General features: G+C 37.9%; 1 protein-coding gene across 1 annotated transcript in view; it reads right to left on the bottom strand.

Moving 5' to 3' along the window:
- CD109 (CD109 molecule) overlaps positions 1-27,282 on the bottom strand; it is a 79,215-nt gene that overhangs the window by 35,904 nt on the left and 16,029 nt on the right. Inside the window, exons 3-16 of the mRNA XM_072332414.1 lie at positions 24,720-24,748; positions 20,152-20,382; positions 19,872-19,997; positions 10,230-10,269; positions 9,514-9,598; positions 7,671-7,767; positions 6,732-6,867; positions 6,134-6,243; positions 4,332-4,571; positions 3,882-3,983; positions 3,718-3,780; positions 2,939-3,115; positions 1,754-1,906; positions 361-435 (exon numbers count right to left, since the gene is read on the bottom strand). Of these exons, the coding sequence (XP_072188515.1) occupies positions 361-435; positions 1,754-1,906; positions 2,939-3,115; positions 3,718-3,780; positions 3,882-3,983; positions 4,332-4,571; positions 6,134-6,243; positions 6,732-6,867; positions 7,671-7,767; positions 9,514-9,598; positions 10,230-10,269; positions 19,872-19,997; positions 20,152-20,382; positions 24,720-24,748 (1,664 nt within the window). The remainder of the gene's footprint in view (positions 1-360; positions 436-1,753; positions 1,907-2,938; positions 3,116-3,717; positions 3,781-3,881; positions 3,984-4,331; positions 4,572-6,133; positions 6,244-6,731; positions 6,868-7,670; positions 7,768-9,513; positions 9,599-10,229; positions 10,270-19,871; positions 19,998-20,151; positions 20,383-24,719; positions 24,749-27,282) is intronic.

Raw genomic sequence — 27,282 nt, 5'->3', positions numbered from 1 at the left:
TTATAGATGTAAAACAAGTAATACATATGAACCAATAGAATTCACAATTATCTGAATCTGAATATTGCCTTAATGACAGGAAAATCATAAAAGGGATGACACTATAACACAATCCACATTTATGAAAGTATAAACATATTTCATTGTATTCAGATCATTTACACATTGACAGCTTATAATTCAAAACCCATAAAAGCCATGAAAACTGTAGGCTGTTCTCTACAGCCCCAAGTTTTAAAAGAGGCGTTAATAGTCTTTTATTTTAGTAAGCAATATGCAAAACACAAAGTTGACCCACACCATGCCCTCCCCCCACTCACCCCGCTAAAAAACGATCAGATTTTCTTATTTTAAACATACCTGAAAGACACCAAAAGAACCTCTGACCAGGGGGAAATACTGTGCTGTATTGTATAGATTGAGTTCATGAAATACCTAGGACAAAGAAACAAAAAAGAAAGAAAGAAACAACCATAATATCACCCAAAACATTTTCTTTTCCCAGGACTGTCACTATTAACAGATGCTCATTTAGAGAGCAAGCAGCAGCAGCTCTGTTAGCTCTCACACAAAGCAGAACAGAATCCATGACAAGATGATTATAGATTAGACGGCAGTAATTTCACAATGAACAGATGAGTGACTAAGCCTAAAACAGGAGTCTACAGCCCACTGCTATTCTATGGCACTTTGGCTAATACATCATTTGGGCTCTTTAGGAACAATGTGTATTGTCAGCTCTTTCAATTTGTTGGTGCACAAGAGCTTCTGCAAGTAAAGAGATTTCAAAAAGATGACTAATAACACCATTTCACTCCTCAGAAAATAAAATTCTTTGTATTATTTTAAATAGAATCATAGAATCATAGAATTATCCAGGTTGGAAAAGACCTTGAAGATCATCAAGTCCAACCGCAGTCTAACCAGTACCCCATCTCTAAAAAAAAAAAAAAAAAAAAAAAAACAACCTCTGCTAAATCATATCCCTGAGTACCACATCCAAACGGCTCTTAAACACATCCAGGGATGGCGATTCAACCACCTCCCTGGGGAGCCCATTCCAGTACCTAACCACCCTTTCTGTAAAGAAGTTCTTCCTAATATCCAACCTAAACTTGCCCTGGCACAACTTGAGGCCATTTCCCCTCGTCCTGTCACTTGTCACTAGTGAGAAGAGACCTGCCCCACTCTCACTGTAAGAACCTTTCAGGTACTGGAAGACGGCAATAAGGTCTCCCCTCAGTCTCCTCTTCCTCAGGCTAAACAGCCCCAGCTTCCTTAGCCTCTCCTCATAGGGCTGATTCTCCAAGCCCTTCACGAGCCTCGTTGCCCTTCTCTGGACCTGCTCCAGTACCTCCATATCTTTCTTGTGCTGATCAAATAATTGATATTAAAGAGCATGAAGCACAAATCATCGAAAAGTCTCAGTGATTTTTGTCTTTTCTGAAAGAAGAAACAGCCAGGCATTAACTGAGAGTTTCTTGAATGGAAAAACAATTCCGTATTAATTGGAATCAAAAGTGCTGGGACTGCTACCTTGTAAACCTTAGAGCCTTTTCTGCTTAAGCAGATAAGCTACTTGCTGTTGTAAAAAAAAAAAAAAAAAAAAAAAAAAAAAAAAAGTATCTGCACAGCTAAGAAATTAAGCCCATAGAATATTTCTCATTCAGCATATAAGCTTAATATCTATACAAACACACATCTTTCATACCAACAATAAATAAAATCTTTTTTTTTTTCCCTGTATACTTACAGAATCTTCTGTTATGTCACTACTTTCTCCTAGAAGCTTTGTACTTTTATCAACAACTGCAAGTCCAATTACTGATTCTGGGTCTGTTGTACTGATCTTAAGGGACACTTTCTCAGATGGTTTGACTTTACCTTTGCTCCAAGAAATTTTGATCTAGAAAAAAGTAAAAAAGTAAATTTTAAAAAAGGCACTAGTTTAAATTATACATTGATGTTTGTAGTTAGTTGTTAACAACTCTGAGAAAGTGTTTTCTTAGTTGTCTCTATTAAAACTCTGCACTTCCTAGGACTCTGGGGAAAATACTATGGCCTTCCTTTTGCCCTCTTGCTCTCCCAGCTGGTCCTTGGACAGAATATAGTTACTTCAAACAACTTCTGGATATGAAGTAGCAGTCTCTTAAACCACAATACACTGGTTTCAACAGCTAAGGGCAGTAAATGAAATTCATTCTCTCTTTCTATCAGTGTGCAGCACAGCATGTAATGTATTTTGGAAAATACATCTTTGGGAGAAACTCCATCCTTGAAAGATTTTAATGAAGCATGCCACAGTGAGATCAACACAGAAAAAAGGGGTTTATATAGTGGGTGCATGGGCAAGGGATAAGGAAGTGAATAGGCAAATACAGCAGTAGCATGCCTTCCAACATGTAGTGAAATGAGGAAGGGTCATTCATTGTAAGGCAGTTCTACTGTGCCCCATCCACACAGTGTCAGGTGAAAATGCAATAAACAATGTTACTCTTTTTCCTCGCCAAAATAACATTCCTATAAAGTCTGGAGACCCAGTTCAGCTCCATAATAATGTTGCCTACACTCAGGTGTCTGCATTCCAGTTTAGTGTTTGGCAAGTGTCAACAGGAAGTTGTGGTGACTAGATAGCAGTTTTACTCATCACGAAGCAGAAATCCAACTAGTAGAGCAGTCTTCGGCCATATAACAAAAAGCATAAGAAGATGTTAGCTGTATATTTAAGGGGAATATGTTCAGATATAGAGTAGCCCTACATTTATAATATACCCCAATTATACTGGCATTATTAGAAAGTTTCAGAGACTTACATAAACCTCAGACTAGATGCACAATGAGGAATATTTTACATCTACAAGCCTGTGATCTAAACTACTGTTTACCATACAACAAAGAAACAAAAACATGGTCTCAAGCTCATGTTCAGTATAACTACCTTGTTGTCCAAAGCAGGCTGAACAGGGATCGTAAGAGCATCATTTACAACTGCTCCAAGTTCATCAATATAGAACACAAATATACACGCCAGAGGAGCCCAGGAATTTTCTGCTGTTAAATTGAACGTTTTTGCAACCATTGTGCCAGAAGTCATAATTTGTTCCTTAGACAACACCTGAAAGGGAAAAATTAAACACTCAGTCTGTTGACATCTCAGTACATCGTAAGCTCTATCATTCCTTCTATAAAAGCCTTTTAAAAGAACAGGCAAAGAGCTGTAATTCTCTATTTAATTCTACAAGACTGGATATGAAATAGCAGGATAATATTTAAACATTAGAAATATATTTTTTTTCTATGCTTTAACTCCTGCACGCACCACTATGGACAACACTGAACTATAAAAATGAGTGCACAGTACAGTATGTTCCACAAGTACATAAAAATGTAACAATAATATAACTGTAGCAATAGAACAAGGGGCAACAGGCAGAAAGTGGAACACAGGAAGTTCCAACAGTAACACAAGGAAGAAATTCTTTACTGACAGTGATAAAGCTCTGGAACAGGCTGCCCAGAGAGGCTGTGGAATCTTCTCTAGCAATATTGATGACTTATTTGAATGCTTTCCTGTGTGGCCTGCTGTAGGGAATCTGTTCTAGCAGGGGAGTTGGACTTGATCATCTCTTGAGGCCCCCTTCAAGCGCTATGATTCTGTGATTCTGTCAAGATGGTAAAAGTCATCTTGGATTGACCATGTATGAAACAGTAACTTACCAGATAATGGAACTCTCTTACTGGCTTGTTGCTTTCAATATTTAGCTCAAAAGGTTTCCCAGCCTAGAAAAAGAATATGATTGATAATGACGACTATGGAAACATGATGAATAACTTGCTTTATTTTTTTCCTATCTTAGCAAAAGTTTTGTCTCAGACTGTACCTTCACTTCCTGGCTCTTTGTTTTAACCTGGAGATAAGTTTCACTTGGAGAGCTGAAGACATCATAAACGCCTATGTCAGTCTTACTGTTGAGGAACTCTGCCTGTGAGACAATGTAAAACCAAGTTCTTAACGCAACAGCAAAACGTCTGTGCTCTGTAAGCAGCAATATATGTTGCTGCTTACAAACACATGGTAACCATAATGGCAGTACAAGGCAACTTCTTGCTTTGGGTGTCTGTTTCTTTTTTTCTCTACTTTGATGAAGATATTTAAATCACATTTAGACAGGATCTGTCACTTTCCTTCCAGCTCTGATATGGATAAGAAGGAAGAAGTAGTAGCAAGTGTTACATGGGTTGTTACAGATGGCAGAAACAGCACACCACTAATTACAGCCTTTTCAATTCAGTGTGTCACTGCTTCAAACCAACATATTAGAAAACAATACCTGAACTCTCAAAGTTTTTGTGTTGGATAGGATTGGAAACTCAATATCAATAATTCCATTTTCTGGGACTGTGTAATTCAGGACATGGACTGTCTTATTTCTCTCCTCCGTTGCCTCATTCTCGAAGTGAGAAAGTGAAGAGTGGTGAAAAAACAGGTCTGACTGTTGCGCAGTGACTGTGACAAGATTCTGCCTCTCTTCAGTTGTCAGCTGGTTGCTATCAGAACGTGTCACCTTCAGCTAAAAACAAAAATAAAGAAAATGCCCATCAAACAGGGTAAAACTACCTGCATTATTTAAAAATACATAAATTTATAAAAATAAAAAATAAATAAAAGACATTGTCAGGTTTCTTTATTTTTAATCCCTTGAGAGTACTGCAAGTAGGCAAGTAAGTCAAAAACAAAACTAAGCTACTGCCTGGATACATCATTTTATTGCCTTTTGTAGAACACCACCACAACAAAAATTGACCTAAGATTACACCATGTGCAGGATAACACATCAGATAAGTAGAGGTGCGACTGACTCAGATGTATTCATGGATTCATAGAAAGAAATGAAAAGACTGAAAACAAGCCTCAAATTGATACAGTCTCTAAATTCTTCACTTCATCCACCAGTCAGCAATATAAATTATATTAACATTTATTTCTACAGATTCTCACTCACAGTAAAACCATTCACCCTCTGTATTTTATATTCCAAAAATTAAACCTCTATATTTTAAGAATGCTGGACAAATATTTCCCTCTTCTTTGTCAGTCCAAAATTGCATCACTACATTACCTCTTCTCTTCTGCCATTATTTTCCATGTATCTCTCTGTGCAGGACATACAGACTTTTACCTCCAGCAAGAGCAGTAGCTGTTCCCTTACCCCCTCCTCTGGGAGCATAACTGGCACCTCATCTACCAGCTGCACTATTGCTAAATCCTCAGTTTCCTCTCAGCTCTTCAGCAGGTCAGAGCTGGAGTCAAACTAGGCTGCAGGCAAAGAAAATGAAAAGGACCAAAACTAAAGTCCCACTGGTAAAGCTAGCAAAATGATACAATCTGCATTGATCCAAAACTGCATAATCAGTCTATCTTATTCGTATTTAGTTATATCGTGTATTATATATACAGTATTTAGGTATTTCTACATAGTAAAGGCTCCAGCTGTGTTCAAGAATTATGAAATCTATTCCTCTTTTAAGGCAATATCCAGTGGTGCAACATTCAATCTCTCTTAAGTGCAGAAATACTGACCACAGACCAGGAGAGCATAAAGAATATGAAAGGCTTCTGAGAAGACTACAGGTGGTATGAAAGAGACATGACAGAATGCAAAAGAAAAACACTTCCATTTCAAAGCAATGTAGTTTGATGAGTTGTACTTAGCTCTGTAACAACTGGTTAGTCTTATATATGTATATTTAAAATAAATAATACATTCACATTCATATATCCCATTTTATATACAAGTATTAAGAGAGTTGGGACTTGGAAACTACTAAATGACAGTCAACTTATTGGAAAACATTAGCCAGAGATTGAAAAGTTTTTCTTCATAATGTTGATAAACCATACACAAGTATATACTGCCAACAGAGCACTTCCTATCATCCTTTGCTAGAGTAAAAACCATAAGCTTAGAACTTCCTGATATATAGAAATTCATATATCATGAAAAAATAATTTGAAAATAAACTTGTAAATTACTCTTAAAACTCTGAGGCAAATTTTGGTACCTAAGCAAAATAACAGCAGAAAAAGTGACATTTGTTTATGCACAAATCACAATGAATCAAAAGAACTTACAGTAGCGATGAAATTCAGAGAAGGTTTTATAACTCTAGAGTAGTCCACAAATTCAATGAAATAGTCACTTTGCTTTGGAAATATGATAGTACTTGAATTTTGAGAGATTCCTGTTGAAAAAATTGCTTTCATTTAGACATGTTTTGAACATACATACTCCTTTAGCAGTAATTTACTTGATTTTTAGATAATTCTAAAACTGCAAGAGAACTCTTTCTGCTGATGTTTATAAGCAATTAAATAAAATAAAATTATGGTTAAAATACAGTTTGTAAGGCAACCAAACACTATTTTTATGCCTGCTTTTCTCATCAAAACAACCTGTTGCTGAGTTTAAGTCCTCATCTGAACAAATCCCTTTGTTACTTAATAAATCACTTAGCGCAGAACTGCATTCAGGTAAGCTAACAGTTAATTAAACTATTTAATAGCTAGGCAACTAACAGTTCAGATAATACATTTGCATGCAAAAGATTCGTATTTCCTTCTGTACATTATACTTTGCCATCACTTCCAAGCCACTCTTGCATTGTACTAAGCTCTTCTAGCATGATCTGCTCTTTGGATTCCTCTTGGAAGACCTCAAACGGCAAAATACCTGTGAGTGACTCAGTAACCACAGCAATAATTTCTATTGGCTCAGTGTAATCATCATCACCATGGTGCCACGACTGATCCCCATTCAAGTTTTGCAACATAAGCTTGTTACAAGTAATATTCACAGATCCATTTATCTGCAGTGTGGAAAAAAAAGAATTACTTTATATTAAATTGTCCTCTTCTACTCTGCCAGAGCACTAGTGCCTATGCTTTACAGAAAAAGACAACAGATTGGAAGCTGCTTGAGGGTGCATAGATTCTACCCAAATTCAGTTCTGTTTCTGAAGATTAATTGCTGCTGAAACCTTAAAGCTAGCCAACAGGAAATGACAGACATCACTTCACTGAAACTAAAATTTTGTTCACAGTTCAAAATTAAAAGACCTGATTTTGAAAAAGATTCCATCAATTTCTCACCACCTTTAAGTCTTCAGATCAAAACAGAATGCTTTTCTACAGGTCATGCTCCAGATCATCTCAAGCACATTGACTCCAACTAGGGAATTAGTAGGCAAAACTCTTTTGATACCACCTTGCCAGAGTTCTACCTGGACAATTGCAATGGCTTTATAGCACAGAATTGAGTGTGTAATGGTACACACAGTGCCAAGGAACATTCCTGGGCGCTGGCCCTCCATCACCCACACTGCTAGAAGGGCTTTAGGAATGTTTTTCTACTTGGGCCAGCTACTGCTCTCCAAAATAACTTCCAAGCATAGTTCAAGGGATTACAGTGGCCAAGTATCACTCCCAACAGGCAGTCTGAACGTAGCCTCTTTGTACTAGAAAATACAGTCAAACACTGTTCATGCAAGTGACTCCAGACTATGCCAGCTGAACGTAGCACTTGAGAATGGTCCCTAGCATATTTAACCTTCAAAAGCAGACACAGATTTAGAGTGTACAACACCACTGAACTGCTCAAAAAAAGACTCACCTCCATCGTTTTTGTTATGTTCCTCTTATTTGTCCAGTAAGAGACAGATAGGCAGGTGACTGTCACATTTCCCTTCACCGGCTTTCCGTATGTATACCTGAAACACACCAAACAAAGCAAAACAATGCATCTTCTCAAGAGCCTGGGCTTCTGACAAGCTCTGAAGATAAAATGGTCCAGTGAAATACTTTTTCCTCAGTTTCAAATATGGCTAGAATGTATCTGTACTTTGAAGCATGACGTTTTCAGCACTGTGACCACTTCATTGACACTAAGGTCAGAAGCCCAAAACCTAGAGAATATACAGAGAAGTAGAAAGTGCCGCCCTTTCCTGAACATGAGCTCTACAAGTCTGTTCCTATGGGCTGAACAATTAAGCAAATTAACCACATTCAGTTAAGCTAGAAGCAAGTCACTGAACAAAACATGTAGCACCATAATTAATACACAATTGAGTCAAAACTGGATATGGGAAGTGCTATGCTTCCTGAACAGTGAATGTACAAAATGAGTGATTTCAATATATTTATGTATATTCAAATTATTTAATAAACACAGTGCACACAAATCCTGTAGTTAATTTAACAATAGTCCAGAAATGAGAAAGGAAGGATTTATGACAACTACAAGTTTAAAGGACATGTAAAGTCCTTCTATATAGAGACATTTTGCCTATAAAAACAGTCACCAGGAATGAAGTCACTCCTTATAAATAATTATGACATATCAGTCATATTGGCACTGCTGGGATTCAATCCCAGAATATTCACTGGCGCACAAGTCTGGATTTATTGCAGCAGGCAGTTATGCTTTCCAATACCTAAACAAAGGAGACAAGTATCTTGTGGCAGACCAAAACAAATTAGGAAACCAAATTCACATTGGCATATACTCCAAAAGGAAAATAGGAAGAAAAAATAATAATAATAGTAACTGAAGAATTATTTATTAATTTTTTTAATTACACCTAATGAGGAATCTATGTAGTTTCCAGTATCAGGTTGCATTGCCTCCAGGAAAACAAGCTTTTTCTCAGAAGCCCAAACATTCCAATTAAACAGTCTGTTACTCAGTCACTTCTGTATTTCGCTTTGAATTGACTGTTTAGAAGATATGTATTATAATGGAACTAAATAGCTCCAGAAAGACTTCTACATTCAGGTCTTCTTGAACGGGTTTACCAAGTAGCTTTACTTGGTTCTCATCTTACCAAAATAAAACTCTTTTCTGTATGAGATTAAAAAATAAAATATTATTTGTACAGCAGTCTACGATGATGAATAGCAGTCCACAGTAAGGTCTGTTCTGAACTTAGCAAGAGTTTTCAATTCTTCAGCAATTTGCGGGCATAGATTTTTTTTAAGCCAGTAGAAACCTGTATTTCAAATCCATAACATGGATAAACAAGTATAAGAAGGATGTGAATAGAAGCGTGCATAATTTTCCTGTTGGTATGGTAAAACATAGTTACTCTACCTAAAGAATTTGATGTGATACATTGGAGAGCGTAATGAAAGAGACACAGTAACAGGGAAAAAAGAAAAAGTCTCAGAGTTTACATTATAAACAAAAGATTCAAGAAATTTTATGAATAAGTCAGTTGAAAATACCTTGGCTGTAGTCTAGAAATACCTATACCTAACCAAAAAGGTGCAACTAAAAGTCTGAAGATCTATCTAATATTGCTACACAAAAATCTAGTGACTAGAAATATAAGTTAGCCTGCTAATATACAGCGGAGGATACTTTTTTAGCATTTTAGTATGTTTTGACTTTGGTATTTACAGACATAAAATAATTACCTTAACAGAGAGTGCAACAACAGTATCAGTGTTTTACTTACTTTGCAGTGACAACGCCAGTTACGTCTCTCTCTCTCAAGGAGTAGTATAATGGTGTTGTTATCATAACATCAAATTTTGGTAAAACTAAAAATAATAATAATTATTATGTATTTAATTCACATCAAAATAATATTTATGTATCTTGAATATGTAATATGGTACAGACTATTGCAGTTTCCTGAGGAATATAAAGTAAGACACACTTTTAACACAGTTCCATGCATGCTTCAGTCTAAGACAGTCTGTGAAAAGGTGGGCACCAAGCATCACAAGAGCAGCCTGTGCACAACCTTGTATGGCTAAAATACACAATGCTTGTTTCTCCTTTCTCAGATCAAGCCTGTAAGGGAAGCAGTAAATGTTTGAACTGTTTAACATTTACAGAATTATCAGGAAGCTTCATGATCAAATATTATACAGATATTTTGGGATGAACACTTTGCCTGGAATCTCCTGGGAAAACAGGAACAAGACAACATTCAGATGCTACAGCAGTAGGTCATTAAAGCTACCAGAAATAAGCAGGGCAGCTGATAAGATGATGTTTCTCCTCAGGACAGTCGGTCTCAGAGAAGCAAACAGATTTGGAAATTAAACTCTCTGGCAGTATTCAAAAAGTTTGTGTTAGCCATTAACTAGTTTCTCTAAAGTCTAAATGAATGGAGACTCAGTTACTAATTTTGGTCAGTACTAAATGTCCTTGAATAACACTTACCATATTCCATCACTTTAAAACTCTGATAATGTACTTGACCCTATTGAAACAAACAAACAAAAAAACGTAAGAACATACATACAGTTGCAGTTAGAGCAGCATGTTTAATGCATTTTCTTAGGCCCAATCCCACCCATACTCAGAGTAAATAATAATTGCTGAAATGATGCTATTTTAAGTTACAGATCAACCACCATCAGCTCCTGTTACAGAGTTCCTGCAAGAACCAGCTGAAGATATTCCTACCAAAGAAGCATACAGGTAGTTCACATATAGTAGATTCATTACATATATAATGGAGTCCCCGAGGAGCTGTTAGTCTGCAAACATCTACATATGGCTGGTTTCTGTATATAGATATATCTGAGTCAGCTACCCCAAAACCACCAGCATTAAGCATTCACAGTGATCAAAATGAAAGATGACAGAACTACCAGCAGTATCTGCTAATTCATTTAGAATTAACTCTGGTACCTCTATGCAAGTGGAAGCCCCTATAGTATATCTAGAAGACAAGACCACTCCAGAAGCACATATAATCTTAAGGCTCTCCATTCACTTAAAAAACAAAAAAACAACCCTAAGATTTAATTATAGTCTGTGGTACATACTCACTTCAGCAGAGATGTTTTGAGTTTTACCTTTCTGACTTCTATTTATTGGTTAAAAATCAAAGGAAGAAATAAACAACTGTAAAGAATCTTAAGTTTCTTGTGTTATCCTATTTTTCTGATTGCTTTTTCATTTCCTCATTATCCTCATAATATCTAAAAGCCTATTCTGGAATATTATTGAGACTTGGTACACTAGGCCATACAACGCACATTCTTAGGAAATTAATTTTACAGGCTGTTTGTTTTTCTTTTCTTTTTTTTACCCTGCTCTCTTAACATAAAAATAAATAAACAAATAAAACAAATCAGCAGTTATTTTTGTTCATTGGTGCATTGACAGTTGACACAAAAAGTCAGGGTAGTGAGACATTAATTTTGCTTCTGTTGTCTTACTCGATTATTCTTTCTTGTTAGAGTGTGAGTAATTTTGAGCAAGCATGCAAGTCATTTGTCTGTGGGCTTATAACCCTCAATTGTCATTTTTACAATGCCATGCCAAAAAACTGCCATCAAAAGGGAAATGGCATGAGGTACCTGGAACTGGAGCTCCGAATCTCAGCTGGTCTGCCTGACACCAGGACTACACTAGAGCAATGATCAACTTCTCTTTCACAAGGCTTTTTTGTAATCATTAATCAATCAGACTGCACCTCACTTAACCATAGGGGACATGTAAGCACATTCTACCACAATAAGCAATGTATCAGTGGCATAAATAAAGACTCAAAGTATTGCTAACATAATACATCTTGTACCCATATCTTGCTAACTATTTGGTATTCTCACTATCAACACACACATGATGTGGGCATAAAGTTAAATTATTATACAAAAACAGAAACGCCTCAAGAGTTTTGTTTGAGGAGAAAGAATATCACTGATTTACTTTTGAAATGCCAGCTTTCATCTAAAAATGTGAATAATATAAGGCTTAGGTGTACACACATTTTTTAAATGCTTGGCTTTAACACTAATAAATAATAAATAGTAGTAAAATAATAATTGTTATAATAGAACAAATAATCCAGTAAAACCATGCCCAAAATGAACCAGTCATAAGCATTTTTTGCCTGGTTCAGCAAGAGCAAACATGGATGGCCTCCCTAGCCCTCCCACTGAATGCATGCGAGGAAGGAACAGCAACAGCCACTCTGGCAACCAGTGGTGCTCCTGTGCTCAGATGGGACATTTGGAGGAGCTCCTGTGCTCAAATGAGACATCACAACATGAGGGCTTCCTCCTTCTGACAGCGCTCCAGGTCACAAAAATAATCCCAAGCCTTAAGCAACACAAGAACAGCAGAAGAATGAAAGAGTTAGATTCCCTTTTTTTTTTTTTTTTTTTTTTTCCTTTAAAAAATAAAAACAAAAACCTCCAAGAGGAAAATCTGAATTCAACTGGACCAGAAGAACAAACTAGAAAATGACAGAGTTTGCAGTTCCCAAAAGACAGGAAGGGGAATGCTCCTTTTGAAAACCTGCTTGCTTCTATGATTAAGACCCTTCTGAGAAACAGGGAAAGACCATGACAGAAGACAGTCTAGATCACACTAGGAGGTGGCTATTTTCCAAGGTTGATATCACCGGATGCAGTTCGACTGCATGATAAGGTTATGACAATGTGGAGGTCAGAAGTTTGCTTGCTTTGTTTATTTCCAAGAGCAACGCTATCCATTTTTCTGGAAGAATTTCCAGAAGCACCATTTTTCTGGAGAATTTCTGTGAAAATGGTTTGAAATATAGAATCATAGAATTACTCAGGTTGGAAAAGACCTCAAAGATCATCAAGTCCAACCGCAGCCCAACCATAGTACCCTAACTCTAACAACCCTCTGCTAAGTCATATCTCTGAGCACCACATCCAAACGGCTCTTAAACACAACCAGGGATGGTGACTCAACCACCTCCCTGGGAAGCCTATTCCAGTGTTTAGTGCCCTTTCTGTAAAGAAGTGTTTACTAACAACCAACCTAAACTTACCTGGTGCAAACTTACCTCATGTGCAAGTGAGATTGGATATGGACAATTGGTTGTGAAGTAGCGCACAGAAACATAACTGGCAAGTGAGAAAGCTGCCAGATGTCCCTAGGCCCTGCAACTGTGTGGTTCTTTGAAGAGCCTCCCTGAGAATCACAGTAATATCAGTATCTAGATATTTCAGTCTTTAAGTAGGAACTAGTTATCCTCTGAGAAGTAAGTGAAATCTGTGACTGATCAGCAGATAAATTCTTCATCAAGGTGTGTCAGGTGGGAATGAGTGTGGCAGGAAATGATGAGAGCATGAAGAGAGAACACTTGTGAGAAAAACACTTGGATCAAGACTCAGGCTGCAAATGACTACAGTGGTTAATATTTCTCTTACCTCATCAAGAAGAACCGCAAACTAAGCATCTAAGACCAAGTTCCTCATGCATAAATGTTTAAACTTTTTCTAGCAAAAAAAACTTCCATCAAAGAAAAATCAGATTGGTGGTGGTTTCATGATTAAGTCACTGATCACCACAGCGATTGCATAATATTTATATTCCCATATTTGAAAATACACATGCGTTATCCGTTATTTTCACATTTGTGTGTATCATAATCCTTATGATCCAAAATGCAACAGTACAAAATGCTACATGCAGTCCACAGTCAGATTACTATTGACTAATCTTAGGAACAGGTGTCTTTAGAAGAACGACGTTCAGCAAATTTATCCCATGTCTGGTTCATGTGTATTATTCCCACTATCAAGCATGTATATGACACCCTTCCTGTGAAGCAAACCGTGAGCAGAATGTTGCTCCAGGTGGTAGGATGAAAAAGTATCTCCTTGAAAATGACTTTTTATTTCACCTTACAAATTAAAACAAAACAATTATATGTTAAGAGAACAGTAGAAAACAGGTATTAAAGAGAGACTAGAGCTCTTGACTGCAAAATCTTTAAAATAACAACCTTTATTACAGAAAGCAACCCATGAAGTGACACTGTAGGGAAAGGAAAAGACCCTAATAGGTCAACTGGATGATCTGACTGCCAAGTCAAATTTCTCCCTTATGCATACTTTCCTGCCAAGCTGGTTTGAAACAGGCCAAGTAACAACATTTCAAGCCCTTTGCATCATTTTAGCTCTTTGGGGCAGGGCTTTCTCTCAGGTAAATATTGTTCAAATATTTTGAAGCGTATGTTGTTAAATTAGTTTCCAGGAGCAGTGACTTTTAAGTGCTTAGTTATATACACAACACAAAAGAGGTTTTTTCAGTTCAGATTCGAAAGCAAGCACAATGCTTATTCCACTTGGGCTGCTTTATTCTGCTTTTGTGATCTGTCAAGAAATCAGCATTTCTTAAACCACAAGAGATCTATAACATTCTGTGCACATTGCTCAGAGTATACCAGAGTATACCAAAAATAAGTTCCAAAAAGAGATTCATATAAGACGGATTATTTAGATCTTGATATCTAAGAACGACAATTCAGTTTTTGCTTTGCTGTGATGAACCAGCCCTGTTTGTAGTCATCCAGTTCTATTCCTGAAAATGAGATCACATGGATTGTGCCCTAAATTTTAATTTCTGTGGCAACAGAAGGTCTCTGAAGTGAACACAGTCTATGAGCACCCTCTGATTTGTTCTGGCACTATGGGCCAGGCCTAACAACAGATGAGGCCTCCCTCACACCATTGTGCAGACCACTGAATGAAACTAAAATTTATCTAAACAGAGTTAGCCTAATGGAAGCTTTTCACAGTCACCTGGTTCTCATGTTTTGGGTATAGATCCCCAAACTTCTGTTTAATTCCCCTAGCACAGTCTCCAGAATCAGTCCCACTGGTGTCACATGTATTCACGCTATCAGCTCCTGAGTGAGTCACCAGTGCTCATTTACCAACCACAAAGTTTTCACATGGTGTCTGGTTATAAAAGAAGATATATATATATATATATATATATTTTTTAATGATCTAACCTCAAAATTCCCATATCAAAGAAGAAATAAATAGGGGATCTGGAAGCCAATCATCACAGAATATACCGTGGGTACACTATAACATACGTAAAACCCCAAAAGTTAAAAACTTCAAAGTGCAAAGGATAAAATTCTATAATAAACAACCCTGGTTGACATTGACAGTTGTTTTGCCTCTGAAACTTTTAAAAATAGAATAATCTTCAAAAGTATTTTAGAAAGTCCTCATTGCTCCTGAATCATCACTATTCCCATGTCATAAATTTCCAGACAACAACTTCCATCAATAAGATTGCAAAATGCCTTAGAAGAAAAACTTTTAGATTGAGATATCTGCTACTAAAACTCAGCAACAAAAAGCCTTCAGCAGCAGGCTCCATAACAGGAAACATAAGATATCCAACTAAAATACAAGGTGGAGACTTGGGAACCAGACTGTAATTACACTGTCTTGAGCTTTCTTGGAAGAGTTCTACTAACACCTGTATTCTTATTAGAAGTACCACAGGATGTTTAATAGAGCAAGCAGCCAGAACCTGATTTAAAACAGGATTCAGAGGCACTACTTCCAAGAATCCAAATTCTGCACACTGGGGAACTGATCAGTAACCACTGGAAGGGAAGTGTTATTTAGTGATTTTATGGCACTTTAAAGACAAGATGAGAAACACAGAAAGGTTGGACAGCTGACACTAAATAAGAAAGCTCAGGTCCTGGCATCAGGATAGCTAAGTCACACAGAGATCGCTCCATCTGCAATCTGAAGATGTTCCTAAAGCTCTGAATAGATCCAAAAGATCCTGTGGATACTGTGGACTCAGTCAAGCACTACCAGATACAGACAAGAAAGAATAGCTACAAAAATGCAGGACAGACATGATAAACACATCTTAGAACTAAATCCAAGTTCTTAGTGACCCCTGCTCTCAGGACAGGACTGATGAATCTGCAACTTCATATATAATACAGATAAACCTATATTTCCCTTGATGACAGCTGCAGCACGGGAATACCTACTCAGACTGACCTGAGCCACTCACTCGCTTTAATGGAACACTGACTAAATCTCCACTGACTAAAACAGGAACTTCAGTACCCACTATAACTTATGTATAGATGTGCTATAACCTGAAACCAAATCCCCTCCCATACGATCTTGGCATTCAAAGCATGACTCATTCCTGACAAAGAACCAAAAGAAATTTCCCATCAGTTAAGTACTCATTTTCCTTTATTCTGCAAGGTTTCTTGCATCTTTCAGTAATTGAATGGTATGATATGCTATCAGAAAAATAAGTGTGAAACAACTCAATAGACAGACTTAGCAAAATAGTGCATATCTGCTTAATATGTTTTTGTGCGTGATATCTGATGTAAGATATTGTGCAGATACGTGCCATGTCATACGGAAATAATGCATACTGCTTTGTCATTATATTCTTTTAACACTAAAAATGAAGATAAAAGAAGTGTAAATTCTGGAGGAAAAGGCATCTGAAAGGAAACAAATTTCTACATGTGGTGAACCTTCCTCCTCCTCCCCCCCCCCCCACCAAGTTTAAACATCATAATAGCCAGGTTTTTCTAGACCCCAAAAGCCTACTACATTTTTACATAGATACACTGTTCCTTCTCTCCTCTTTTGTATTTTCATTTTATATAAAAATGTATTTTCATTTTATATATTTTAGTGACAGAAGAAACCATTTAACCTGACCTCCATTTGTAACAGGTTTAGTTACTCTAGAATTCAGCTATTCCAACAGTCTGCTGATTTCAATGCACCTACCAAAGAGGCAATCATTCTTGATGCTAAAGCATCAGGCAAAAGAGAAGCCTTCAATCTCATTTTTTTCTTTCTTTGTTCTGGTGATTAAGAGCCTGATTGATGAAACAAGCATCTGTGCAAAAGAGAAACTGTCCAGTTTCAATTTCTAATAGCTGGTTCATACCATGCCTTCCATTAATACATTAAAAAGCTTTTTAAAACCTGTAATGGCATCCAGAGATTGTAATCAATAAATCCACTGATTCATTCTACCCTTCAGCGTACAGTCAACATTGAACATCTGCAAGTCCCCAGCAGTAAGCTTTCTTCCCCATCTCCATCTGCAAACTCTATCATCTGTTTGTACTAGAAAAACCCCAGGTGACTGACGTGTGCCCAATACTCAAGCTACTCTCCCTTGATAGACCTCGTGTATGCTGCATTGACATTTTTTCATTAGAATTTTGTACAATAAAGAAACCTTTACAAAAATCTGCTACATGAATAAAGCTACCTATTAAATCCATAATAGCCCAGAATAATTTAATTCTTTGACAGTGGATTCCCACATCACCTTTATTGACATTATTCTCATAATTCATGCCACGTGACAGGTTTCCCTTCTTATCACACCTACTCTTTCCCGTCAAGGATGTACTCATCTCCAGCTTGTCTTCCTAAATCTTCCCACAGTGAAATTCACTAAACCACACAGAGCTACCATAACACATACTAAATATTCCCATCTCTGCCACACATTCAGTGTTTCTTCATGCTACTGGGCTCTGCCACCTCCAGAATTTCTTTTGTTTCTAGCAAACTTTAAGAACTATTTCATACTTTTATTAACCATCAAGTTCTCTTCAGGATCTTTTCATTTCTTACAAATTCACAAGAGTTCAGACTTTCTCATTAGAATGGTATCTATCTATTATCCCATCTATTTTCCCCCACTTATTAAATGTTGTCTTTCTTAAATATGAACTGTTTCCTCTGTCAGTGAAAACAACATAATCCTGTTTCTGTTCTGACCACGTTTATCTTTTCCTAAGAGAGTATTTTGTTAAATGTAGGAAAAGCATTATGCAGTGCTTTTCACCTTGAATTGTCTTCTGAAACAATGATGAATAGACAAAGATACTCCAGTTAGATGGGCATTATCTCTGCCCTTGGATATCTTTCATGTCACTGTAATATTTGGAACTCTATTTAACGGATCCCAAACCTGGCATTCAAGGCTACACTCAATGCTAGAACACCAAGATTTACAAATTAATAATCAGAAAAATTGGGTGTTCTTAGCGAAAAAGAACAAAGACAGCTTAGAAATGGGTGTAACCCCACAGAATATCTAACATGAATCCAAGGCCAATGTACAACCTTTGGCAGAAGTCAATTTTCTGCCATCCTGAGATTGGGGGACCTCCTGAACCAGGGGTCAGAGTTTTTCAGTTCACAGTTCTTCACAGTCTTTACCTCTGTGAATTTGCCCAGCCATTGCCTTTGATCCATTGGGAATTTCACAACGAATGCTTATGATGAGATCTACAGCTTACTTGTGCCATTTTAATTGGTTTGAAATTGCCCTCTAGCTAAGTTTCAGAAGAGATAGTGAACAAAATGTTCCCTATTTATCTTCTCCTTCTTGGTACTCATGACTTGAGAGACTTGTTTTCCTGGCTTAATGACATGTATGCAATACATATTACACAGTTAAAATTTGAAGTATCATTTCCAATCATCTACTGAACTTTTACTTGACTATTGACTGTTTTCTCAGCTACTTCACTAGCCTAGATGAATCTGTGGCATTTTTCTTTCAATTTCACATTTTTTTCTCCTTACTTATTTAGTTCTTTCAAGAGGGAATGACATTCATATTCAGACCCTGAGAACAGCTGCTGCCTTTCCTTCAGGAGTCTTTTCCCGACTTCAGGATTATTCATGACTTAGCAGAAAATCCTATCACAACTTCACACTAATTTTTTTCGTCTAGCAGAGCTGTTGAAGAAGTTCACCACCATTTCAAGACTTCATTCCTTTGTCTGAGCCATGCTCCCCCCATCCTCAAAAGTGCCTGTTCATTTGTGAGTGGGGCTGTGCTGAGAACCAGATCAGGGAATCAGACTAGGTCAAACAAAATAAAGCAGCGCCTTAATCTTCAAACTTTTCAATTTCCCAGATGCACTTTAAATCTCAGCCTCATTACAGATACTGCAGCACTACTGAGAAGATGCTGAGCAGAAGCACAGGGAAGGGAAGGAGTGGCCAAGTCTAAGAAAAACTTCAAGCATTTTTCCTAACAAGGACAATAGTAATGAACCCACACCCACATTTTGGAAGAACCCAGTCTTGATCATCAGTTGAACACCTCATCTACCTCAGCCTATAGAAATCCATGAAGATATAACTCCTACTGGCAAATATCATTCTGAAGTTATACATACAAAATGAGGTTTTCTGCTTCTGCCTCATATTCTTAGGAAACATTACACAGTTCTGTTTGTACTTGCTAAATGCCTCTGAACAGTTGTTGCAAGCCAATTCAGAAATGCAGTTCCCATACTACAGGGACATAGAGCAGTCTGAATAAACTTGACACACACACACAGTCTTGAACAACTAAACCTCCAGCTATTTCGACAATGCATTTACCAGTGTATGAGAATATTAAAGGATTTGGACTGATAGGACTGTTACTAAAGCAACATGCCAAATAAATTCTACCAGCTTTGTTATGAAATAGTTCTGCTTCAGTATTCAACATTTCTATTTTGCATAGTTATTTTTTCCTCAGTAACAACTGAGTCACTGTGAGCTGCTGAAACACCACTAAGACTAAACAAGCATTTGGAAATGACTGTATTGGATGCCACACCCCTTGAGATAGTGACTGGCTGCACACCAGAGAACAGTGAATTTCTGTATATAAGCTTTCAAAATAAAGGTAAAGTTGTTTCACTTAAAAAAAATATATATATATATAGTATCCCATATGTTCTTTCTTCAATACACTTTCAAATAACAAACTTCAGAATCAAAATCCAGTCTTCAGGATAAAATAAGCATGCTTGTTCTGTTTTTCTTTTTTAATATATTTTCTTCTTAATGTATTTACTTACAAAACAATTCACTACTGAAAAACTTGTGAGGTTTGTGTAGTTTTGAGGGGTTCAACATGAAAGAAAGATTTCCCCTCATGATCCTTACTTACTTCTGGCATTACTTCAGCAAAGCAAACACCATTTTATTCACATCTACCAGGAGAAAGGAAATTTCACTGTAAGGTGACAGTGTTAATACTCACATTCACTTCCACGTCTATGGACCAGTCTCCTAGTGGAGGGTTCTTTGATAACTGAAATTTCTTTGAAACTACACCTAAATCACCTTCCTCCAGCAACCATTGCTGAATCAACTTCTTCCGAGGGTCCTAGAAAAAAAAAAAAAAAGGTCAGGATCCATATTAAATGCAATTGGCTTTGCTAGCAAGATTTAAGCATCAACATATATAACCTGTGTTTGGCATGTAAAGTTGGAACATATGAAAAATTCCAGTGTATAACAAGGTTCCCATGGATACTTACTCGGATATAAATATTTAGAGAAGCTTTGTAAGGTTTGAGATCAGGATAGACCGTGACAACCCGAAACATGACATCCTGTCCTGGTTTGTATGTAGATTTATCAGTCTGAATGAATACAGAGAAACTCTTTGCCGTGTATATCAAGCTGGTACGGTTAGAGAAGACACTCTGGCCATCAGCATGGCCTTCCACCAGTAATTCATAAGTCCCAGAAGCACTTTCCAGGGGCAACTAAAAAGAGAACAGTGAGTAACAGTTAATTATCCAAGATATAACGGAAGACAGTATGACCATAGAATTGCCTGGCTTGAAATGGACCACAAAGATCACCTACTTTCAACCCCCCTGCTATATGCAGGGTTGCCAACCACCAGACCAGGCTGCCCAGAGCCATATCCAGCCTGGCCTTGAATGCCTCCAGGGATGGGGCATCCACAGCCTCCTTGGGCAACCTGTTCCAGTGCATCTCCACCCTTTGTGTGAAAATTATTCCATAAAATATTTGCCATTAAGGTCTCTGCCCTGTCAACTTATGTAAACACTTAGAAAGAGGAATAGGATTTCAGGACTCTGTCACTTTAACAATTACATAGAAAGATATTCTCAGAGGCAATCTTCCAAAATGTTTGTATGAGATTTTTGTTAGTAACCAGACTTTCAATAACATAAGTAGGTATGTATTCATACACCATTAATATACAGTCACATTCTGCTCTCTTTTCTTTTTACAGTCACTGAGAAATTTCTTGCATTTAATCTTGGGGGTTATTATTTTTTTTCAGTCTGTGTCATTTTCTAGCCATTCATTTTCCAAAAATATAAGAGCTCAGGAAGATACATATAGGCAAGATGAGTAGGACAGAAATAAAAGCTTGTGTATATCTCTTTATAAGGTTCAGCCCCACAACTTTTAGAGTAGAAAAAATAAATTCAGAATGGAAGTCTCCTGAGAAGCTGAATATTACTTCTCAATGGAAACTAACTTTTTTCTCATCTCACTGCACTTAATGATTCATAATTACATTAAGTACTATAGCTCAACCAGTAAGATAAGTATTCTTCCCAAAGCATGAAGAACAAATGTAGAGAGATTTTATACAGTTAACTGAGATGCCTTGTTAAAGACAGACACTGCAAGATCCTTCAGTGCTGGCAGCAAACATGGGCAGACATCATTAGCAAGGAAAGTTGGACAACATAAGACAAGAATAACCACTCACAGGTGTCTCCCTCCGGTGACTAGAGGAAATCTGGAGCTCACAATTTAGCTGCACCAGTTCATTTCCTGCACTGAGATGGAAGAACGTCAGCTGCAGGAAGTCTAAAGGCTCTAAGCGGAACTGCTGCAGGACATGGAGATGTCACCTTGAGCAGACCCTGCGCAGACAAAGAATGACCCTAGGTGCGTTCCAGCCCAGATGCAAACTTCTGTCCTGCCATCTGCTTGGAACTCACTCTTTGAAGATGGAAAGGGTTTAACAAAGCATGCAGCTGGTTCCAGCAAGTAGTGCTGCTAAAAAGCTTAGGAGTCACATGCTTCTGTTTATAGTTAGAACAGTAAATCTGGAGCAAAGCCTCTGAAGTCAAGACAACTAAAACAGACAGGCAGGCTTACATTTTTCAGCATAACGTATGGAAATTAAGCTCTCTTCTCACACTGATAATGAAAGTTACATCTGTTAACTCACCAGGCACAGCACTTCAAAAGTATCCTACCAAGGTCTATTATGAAATGCTGCCTTGCTGTCAGAACTCGTTTTAAGAACATACAGTGAAGTAATGGGTTTTCTCTCAAATGAAGAAGAATACGACAGTGACAAATAACACAAATGCAAATGTTTGTACCAAATACATTTCTTCTCCATGTGTTTACCTATAAAGAGAAATTAACTACAATTTAATCCCTCTCTGTTGAGTTTCTGTTTTGAAAAACAAATTAAAAGGAAAAACCAGTGAGAGGAAAAATAAATAGGCTCTCTTTTTCCACCCACAAACAGGCATATGATGACACAGGAGAAACGGTACTGTTTAAAAGATGGACTTATATAACCAAATTCTAGGTGCAAAACACTAGACCGAGATTGACTCTGCATTTCCTTCAACTGCAGGTCACTGTATACACATTGCCAAGAACATATGATTCACACATTTCAACACTTAAACTTTCTCGCCAAGTATTCTGGAATATATTAGACAGGAGGAACAGCCTTAGTTACTACATCTGTCAAATATAACCTCACAATTAATTCATTTAAGAACACTATCATTTATTTAAAATACTTTATTCCCTAGGAGGCGGACAGGATTTTCTGCAAGAACTCCCAAAAACATTACAAACCTTCAATGTCAAATTAGGGGTAAAATAGGCTTGTTTTTTCTCATTGTAGCTATGAATAGTGCTCTTTCAGCGTTATTTTAAAGCACTTCTTTAAAAGTCTGTAGTCATCATTTGCAGACCTTCTGTCTTTTCCTGTAACCTTTTTCTATCTTGAATAAAGCTAAATGGGATTTTGCCCTGATTTTTAATGTCTTGTTACTTTTTATATCATAACATGGTGACAAAGATGCCTATTGTACCTTTGCAGATGTAAAATCCAAAGACAATAAAAGTTTGCATTGTACTGCAGTGTATTAGGACATCTGAGACGTAAAGTAACCCAAATTTTGTTGCATGTCACCATGCTAATGGAAACTGAACTAGCACGATGTTTCTGGAAGTTTACTGATAAAATAAGGGTAACTATTTGCCTCAGCCCCATCAATTCCATCTCCAAAGGATATTTCTCAACCCATCTGTGCATTTTTTAAACAGTACCTAGTAGAAACTTACTTTAAAATACATTTTATCTTAGTTGATACACTCCCTAATTACATGGTATTACTATACTTGTTTAGGCACCCGTAACACAAGAGAGAAAATAGCTATTTCATGCCCTTCTCCTAACCACACCAGCCACTCTCACGAGCACCTCAGACAAGGAAGCTCTTGTCTTCCCTGGAAAACATGAGAGCTGAAACCATTACCCACTTTGTGCTACAAGCCAAGTATACTTTGGGAAATAGAGAAATCTACCATAGCTACATGAACAACAACAACAACAACAACAAAAATCTCACCATTAAAAATATGAGTCAGTTCTTCAAACCTGGCAGGTTACATTCAAACAGTGCCCAACCACTCCCCTCCCATCCTACAACACACCCTAGATGTTCAAGAAATGTGTAAAGGGTGCTCAAGGAAGACATTGTTTCATTCAGGCTGTAGTAAGGCAGGCTGGCAAATTTAGATTGAGCTGGATATAGGGTCCCTCATTTTGTTTATTGTATGCTTGAAATGTTCTACAAGAAATAGACTCAGTACTTCTGAAGTGATTATGAAATTCAATTTTGTGAAGCCTAGTAAGACATAAGGATGCTCTTAGACTGGTCAAATTATATTAAAGAACTTGCTAATCTAACTTGTTGGGGTTTTTGTGTTTGTTTGGTGTTCTTAGTTGGATTGTTAATGTTAATGTTTATGGTTTTTATAGATACATTTCAACCTAGAATTCTTTACAGTGTTGAACTGCTCAACATTACTGATTATCCATTGATGAAATATTTCCCAAATATTCCATAAGATATACATTTAACCTGAGATCAAAACGTAAGCCTACTGCATTTAGGGATATTCAGGCTTACAGATGTTTAAAAAAGTAAAGGATTTGGCATAAACCTTTTTTCCTGACACATGTACCTAATTCTTTAGAAGATAAGCATACAGGATTATAAATTCAGAATGCCTACTTAGTAAACAATTATCCACTTTTGCATTATGTATCACGTATTTTTGTTGACTAGTTAGTTTACTATGTACTTCCACTGAATGCACATTTACAAATAACTAAGAAGATTATGTATAAATAAGAGCAATGTTTTTATTTTAATATTTCTCAGTTATTAGAACAACAAAGATGATAAAGAGTCTGGATTACCTCCTGTTCATGGAAAGGCTAGGAGACTTGGGTCTGTTCAGCTTGGAGAAGACTGAGATAGGATCCGATCAATGTTTATTAATATCTAAAATGCATGAGGCAACTGACTGAAGCCAGATTTTTTTCAGCGGTGCACAGTAACAGGACAAGGAACAGTGGCCAAAAAAATGGAACATAGCAAGTTCCACAAAAATATGCAGAAGAACTTCTGTACAGTGAGAGTGACCGAGCACTGGAAGGGATTGCCCAGAGAGGTTGTGGAGTCTCCTTCTTTGGAGGTATCTAAGACCGATCTGGACAACTACCTGCACAACCTACTGGAGGGAACTTCATTTAGCAGGGGGGTTAGACTCCATGAGCTCTAGTGGTCCTCTCCAGCACCTGCAATTCTGTGGTTTTGTGATTGCAGTTATTTCAGCTCTAGTAAGCCAAATTCTGTAATTACTTGCAATAAGCTGTGGAACACTTGATATGAAAATTCTTAACTTAATGATAAGTAAATACATTCAAAATTCATACATTTTATCAACAATAACTGCTGAAAAATCTCATGCAGTCAATATCTTCTTTGAGAGAAAGGAAATAAATACTTACTACTGGAAGAACTAGAGTCCCAAAGGAATCTGAATAATAAAAAAAGAAAGAAAGAAAACAGTGTCACAAACGAACTTCATACAAATTCATACAAATAACATAACCAGGTTAATTTGCAGATCAGCTCTCCTTCCCATTCCCACACTGCCCAAAATACCCACTGGACACTTGACCCTCTTGCTGTGGCTCCTCCTTCACTCAGTGTACAAGGACAGCCCACACGGCCCTCATGTATAGGATGCAACCAGCCGACCCACATGCACATGCTATTCAGCCAGCTGACTGCCACCAAACACTGCCTGGAAATGAAGTTGAGAAACAGTCTGATGTGACTGCTTCTCTGGTCAATATCAATATGCCATACTTGTATTTCCTTCAGCTCTATCAGGAATCCGCAGGAGGGTCTCTGTCATGGGAGTGGGACATGTCATGAGACATAGGAGAAGAGCATCCTGGGATTATTAGAGAATCATAGAACAACCCAAATTGGAAGGGACCCATAAGGATCACTGCTTCCAACTCTCAGCTCCACATAGTATCACTCAACATACAAAACCTACGTCTGAGAATGCTGTCCAAATGCTGATTGGACACCATCTGCTTGGGGCCATGCCCACTGCCCTCCAGTGCAGAACCTGTCCCAGACCCCAGTTGCCCCTTCCCTGACACAGCTCCATGCCATTCCCTTGGGCCCTGTTGCTGTCACAGAGAGCAGAGCTCAGCGCTGCCCCTCTGTTCCCTGTGAAGAGCTACAGCTGCTATGAAGCCTCCCCTCAGCTCCTCTGCTCTGGGCTGAGCACACCCAGGGACCTCAGCCACATACCACACGTCCTGCCTTCCAGATCTCTCACAAGGCTTCTAACAGGATGTTTAGGGGAGGAATCAAAGATTGGAAAATGGATGGACGTAGGTGATTTAAGGAGGAACGAGTGTGGGAATGCAAGAGGACTAAGGGAACAAAGCAAAAAAAGAAGTTGCTCTGCTAATCTGACTAATCAGACTAATCTGCATGCACATGTGTGTCTGGAGATCTAGGCTGAGGAGCACCTGGAAGAGACCAGGAGAGCCAAGTCAACAGCTGGAGAGATCATGAGGCCTGGGGGTGCACCAAAAGACCTGGTTTTGTGTTGGGAGCACGTGGGTTGCATTTTACCTCTGAGCAGGACACAACCAAGAGGATGATTTAGTGGAGGGTTGTTAGAGTAAGATGGCAGTTGGGCTAGGTGATCTTTAAAGTCTTTTCCAACCTGAGCAATTCTATGATTCTATGGATGCAGGAACACCTACTGAACAGAGTGGGCATCCAAAGCCACCTTACTGGTGGGATCTGCTGTGGGTGCATGTATGCATGCTTATGTGTGCACGGAGGTCTGTGTATCAGCAACTCGTGAGAGGTCTGCATGCCCAGATACTGGGAAGATCAATATTCAGTGCCAACTACAGTGAAGACTGTCTAAGCCCAGATATGGCAGGGACCCAAACTGTGAGCATGTATGTATATAAATATATTTTTTTTTAATTTATTTATTTATTTATTTTTCCTGTCAACCAGACCTTCACCCTGATCAGCCAGAGGTGAGATGAAGGTACTGTTTGTGTGAGTACAGCATGCCTGTCTGTGCTTATCTGTATAACTATCCGTGTGGATGTACGTAGCACATATGTGTACCTGTCTGTCTATGTGCCTACTGGCAATGCATTTTGGGCCTTGCTATTGGTTGAGCCTGTGGCATGGAGACACAACAGCCTCTGCTTTGCCAGGCTACTAGATTTAGCAACTCCCTAACAGTCAGGGCAGTCTCAAATCTGCTAGAACTAGACAACAGTACAGCCCAGAGAAACTGAAACGCAATGCTCCACTTGAATAATGGCTTCCAAGATGCCAACAGGCTCCCAGCTGGGACCCACCCGAACAAGGAGGATATGCTTTGGCATTGCTCTCCTTGAAAACAAATCCCCTCTTGTATACATCTGTTCCTGGACCAAAGCATTCCTCTGTTTCTCGAAAGAAGCTGATTCTGCATCTCCTTCATGTTAAAGAGAAACCCAGGATATTTTGCATTAACCTCTCCTACAGCTAAGTAGGTAGACTACTTTTTGTAGTAATTTTCATCAAGACAACTTTTCTGAAAGGAATGAAAAATGAAAAAAACTGTAAACAGCATTCCATTAAAGAAAAAGAAAAGAAAGGTAACTGGCAAAAAATTCCTTAATTCTAGTCCTTCCCTTCAGCTTGGTGCTTTTGCTGCTATGGGGGACAAACATGAAACAAAGTCAGCAACATGACCATCTGAACTGTGCCTCTATAACAAACTAAACCTGCTTTTTCACTGAACATCGGTTCTCATCCACATACATCCACTCCACCCATTTCTTATTTATGTGGCTGATGAAAGATGTGATACCTTTTCCAGGGTTGCAAAAGTACAAACCCCAGAGCAGTACCACAGAAATGCTATTTCTCCATTTGGTAGGAGCAGACCTCTGTGTTCTCCACTTTTTCCTTTGCATTCACATACCCTGAAACATCTTTACTCATCCTTCTATTCCCCCTGAGTTACTA

Source organism: Excalfactoria chinensis, chromosome 3 (genome assembly GCF_039878825.1).
Source record: "Excalfactoria chinensis isolate bCotChi1 chromosome 3, bCotChi1.hap2, whole genome shotgun sequence".
In the NCBI taxonomy this organism is placed as follows: Eukaryota; Metazoa; Chordata; class Aves; order Galliformes; family Phasianidae; genus Excalfactoria; species Excalfactoria chinensis.
Note: the sequence above shows the minus strand (reverse complement) of the source record. Positions and strands in the feature narration are given on the sequence as shown.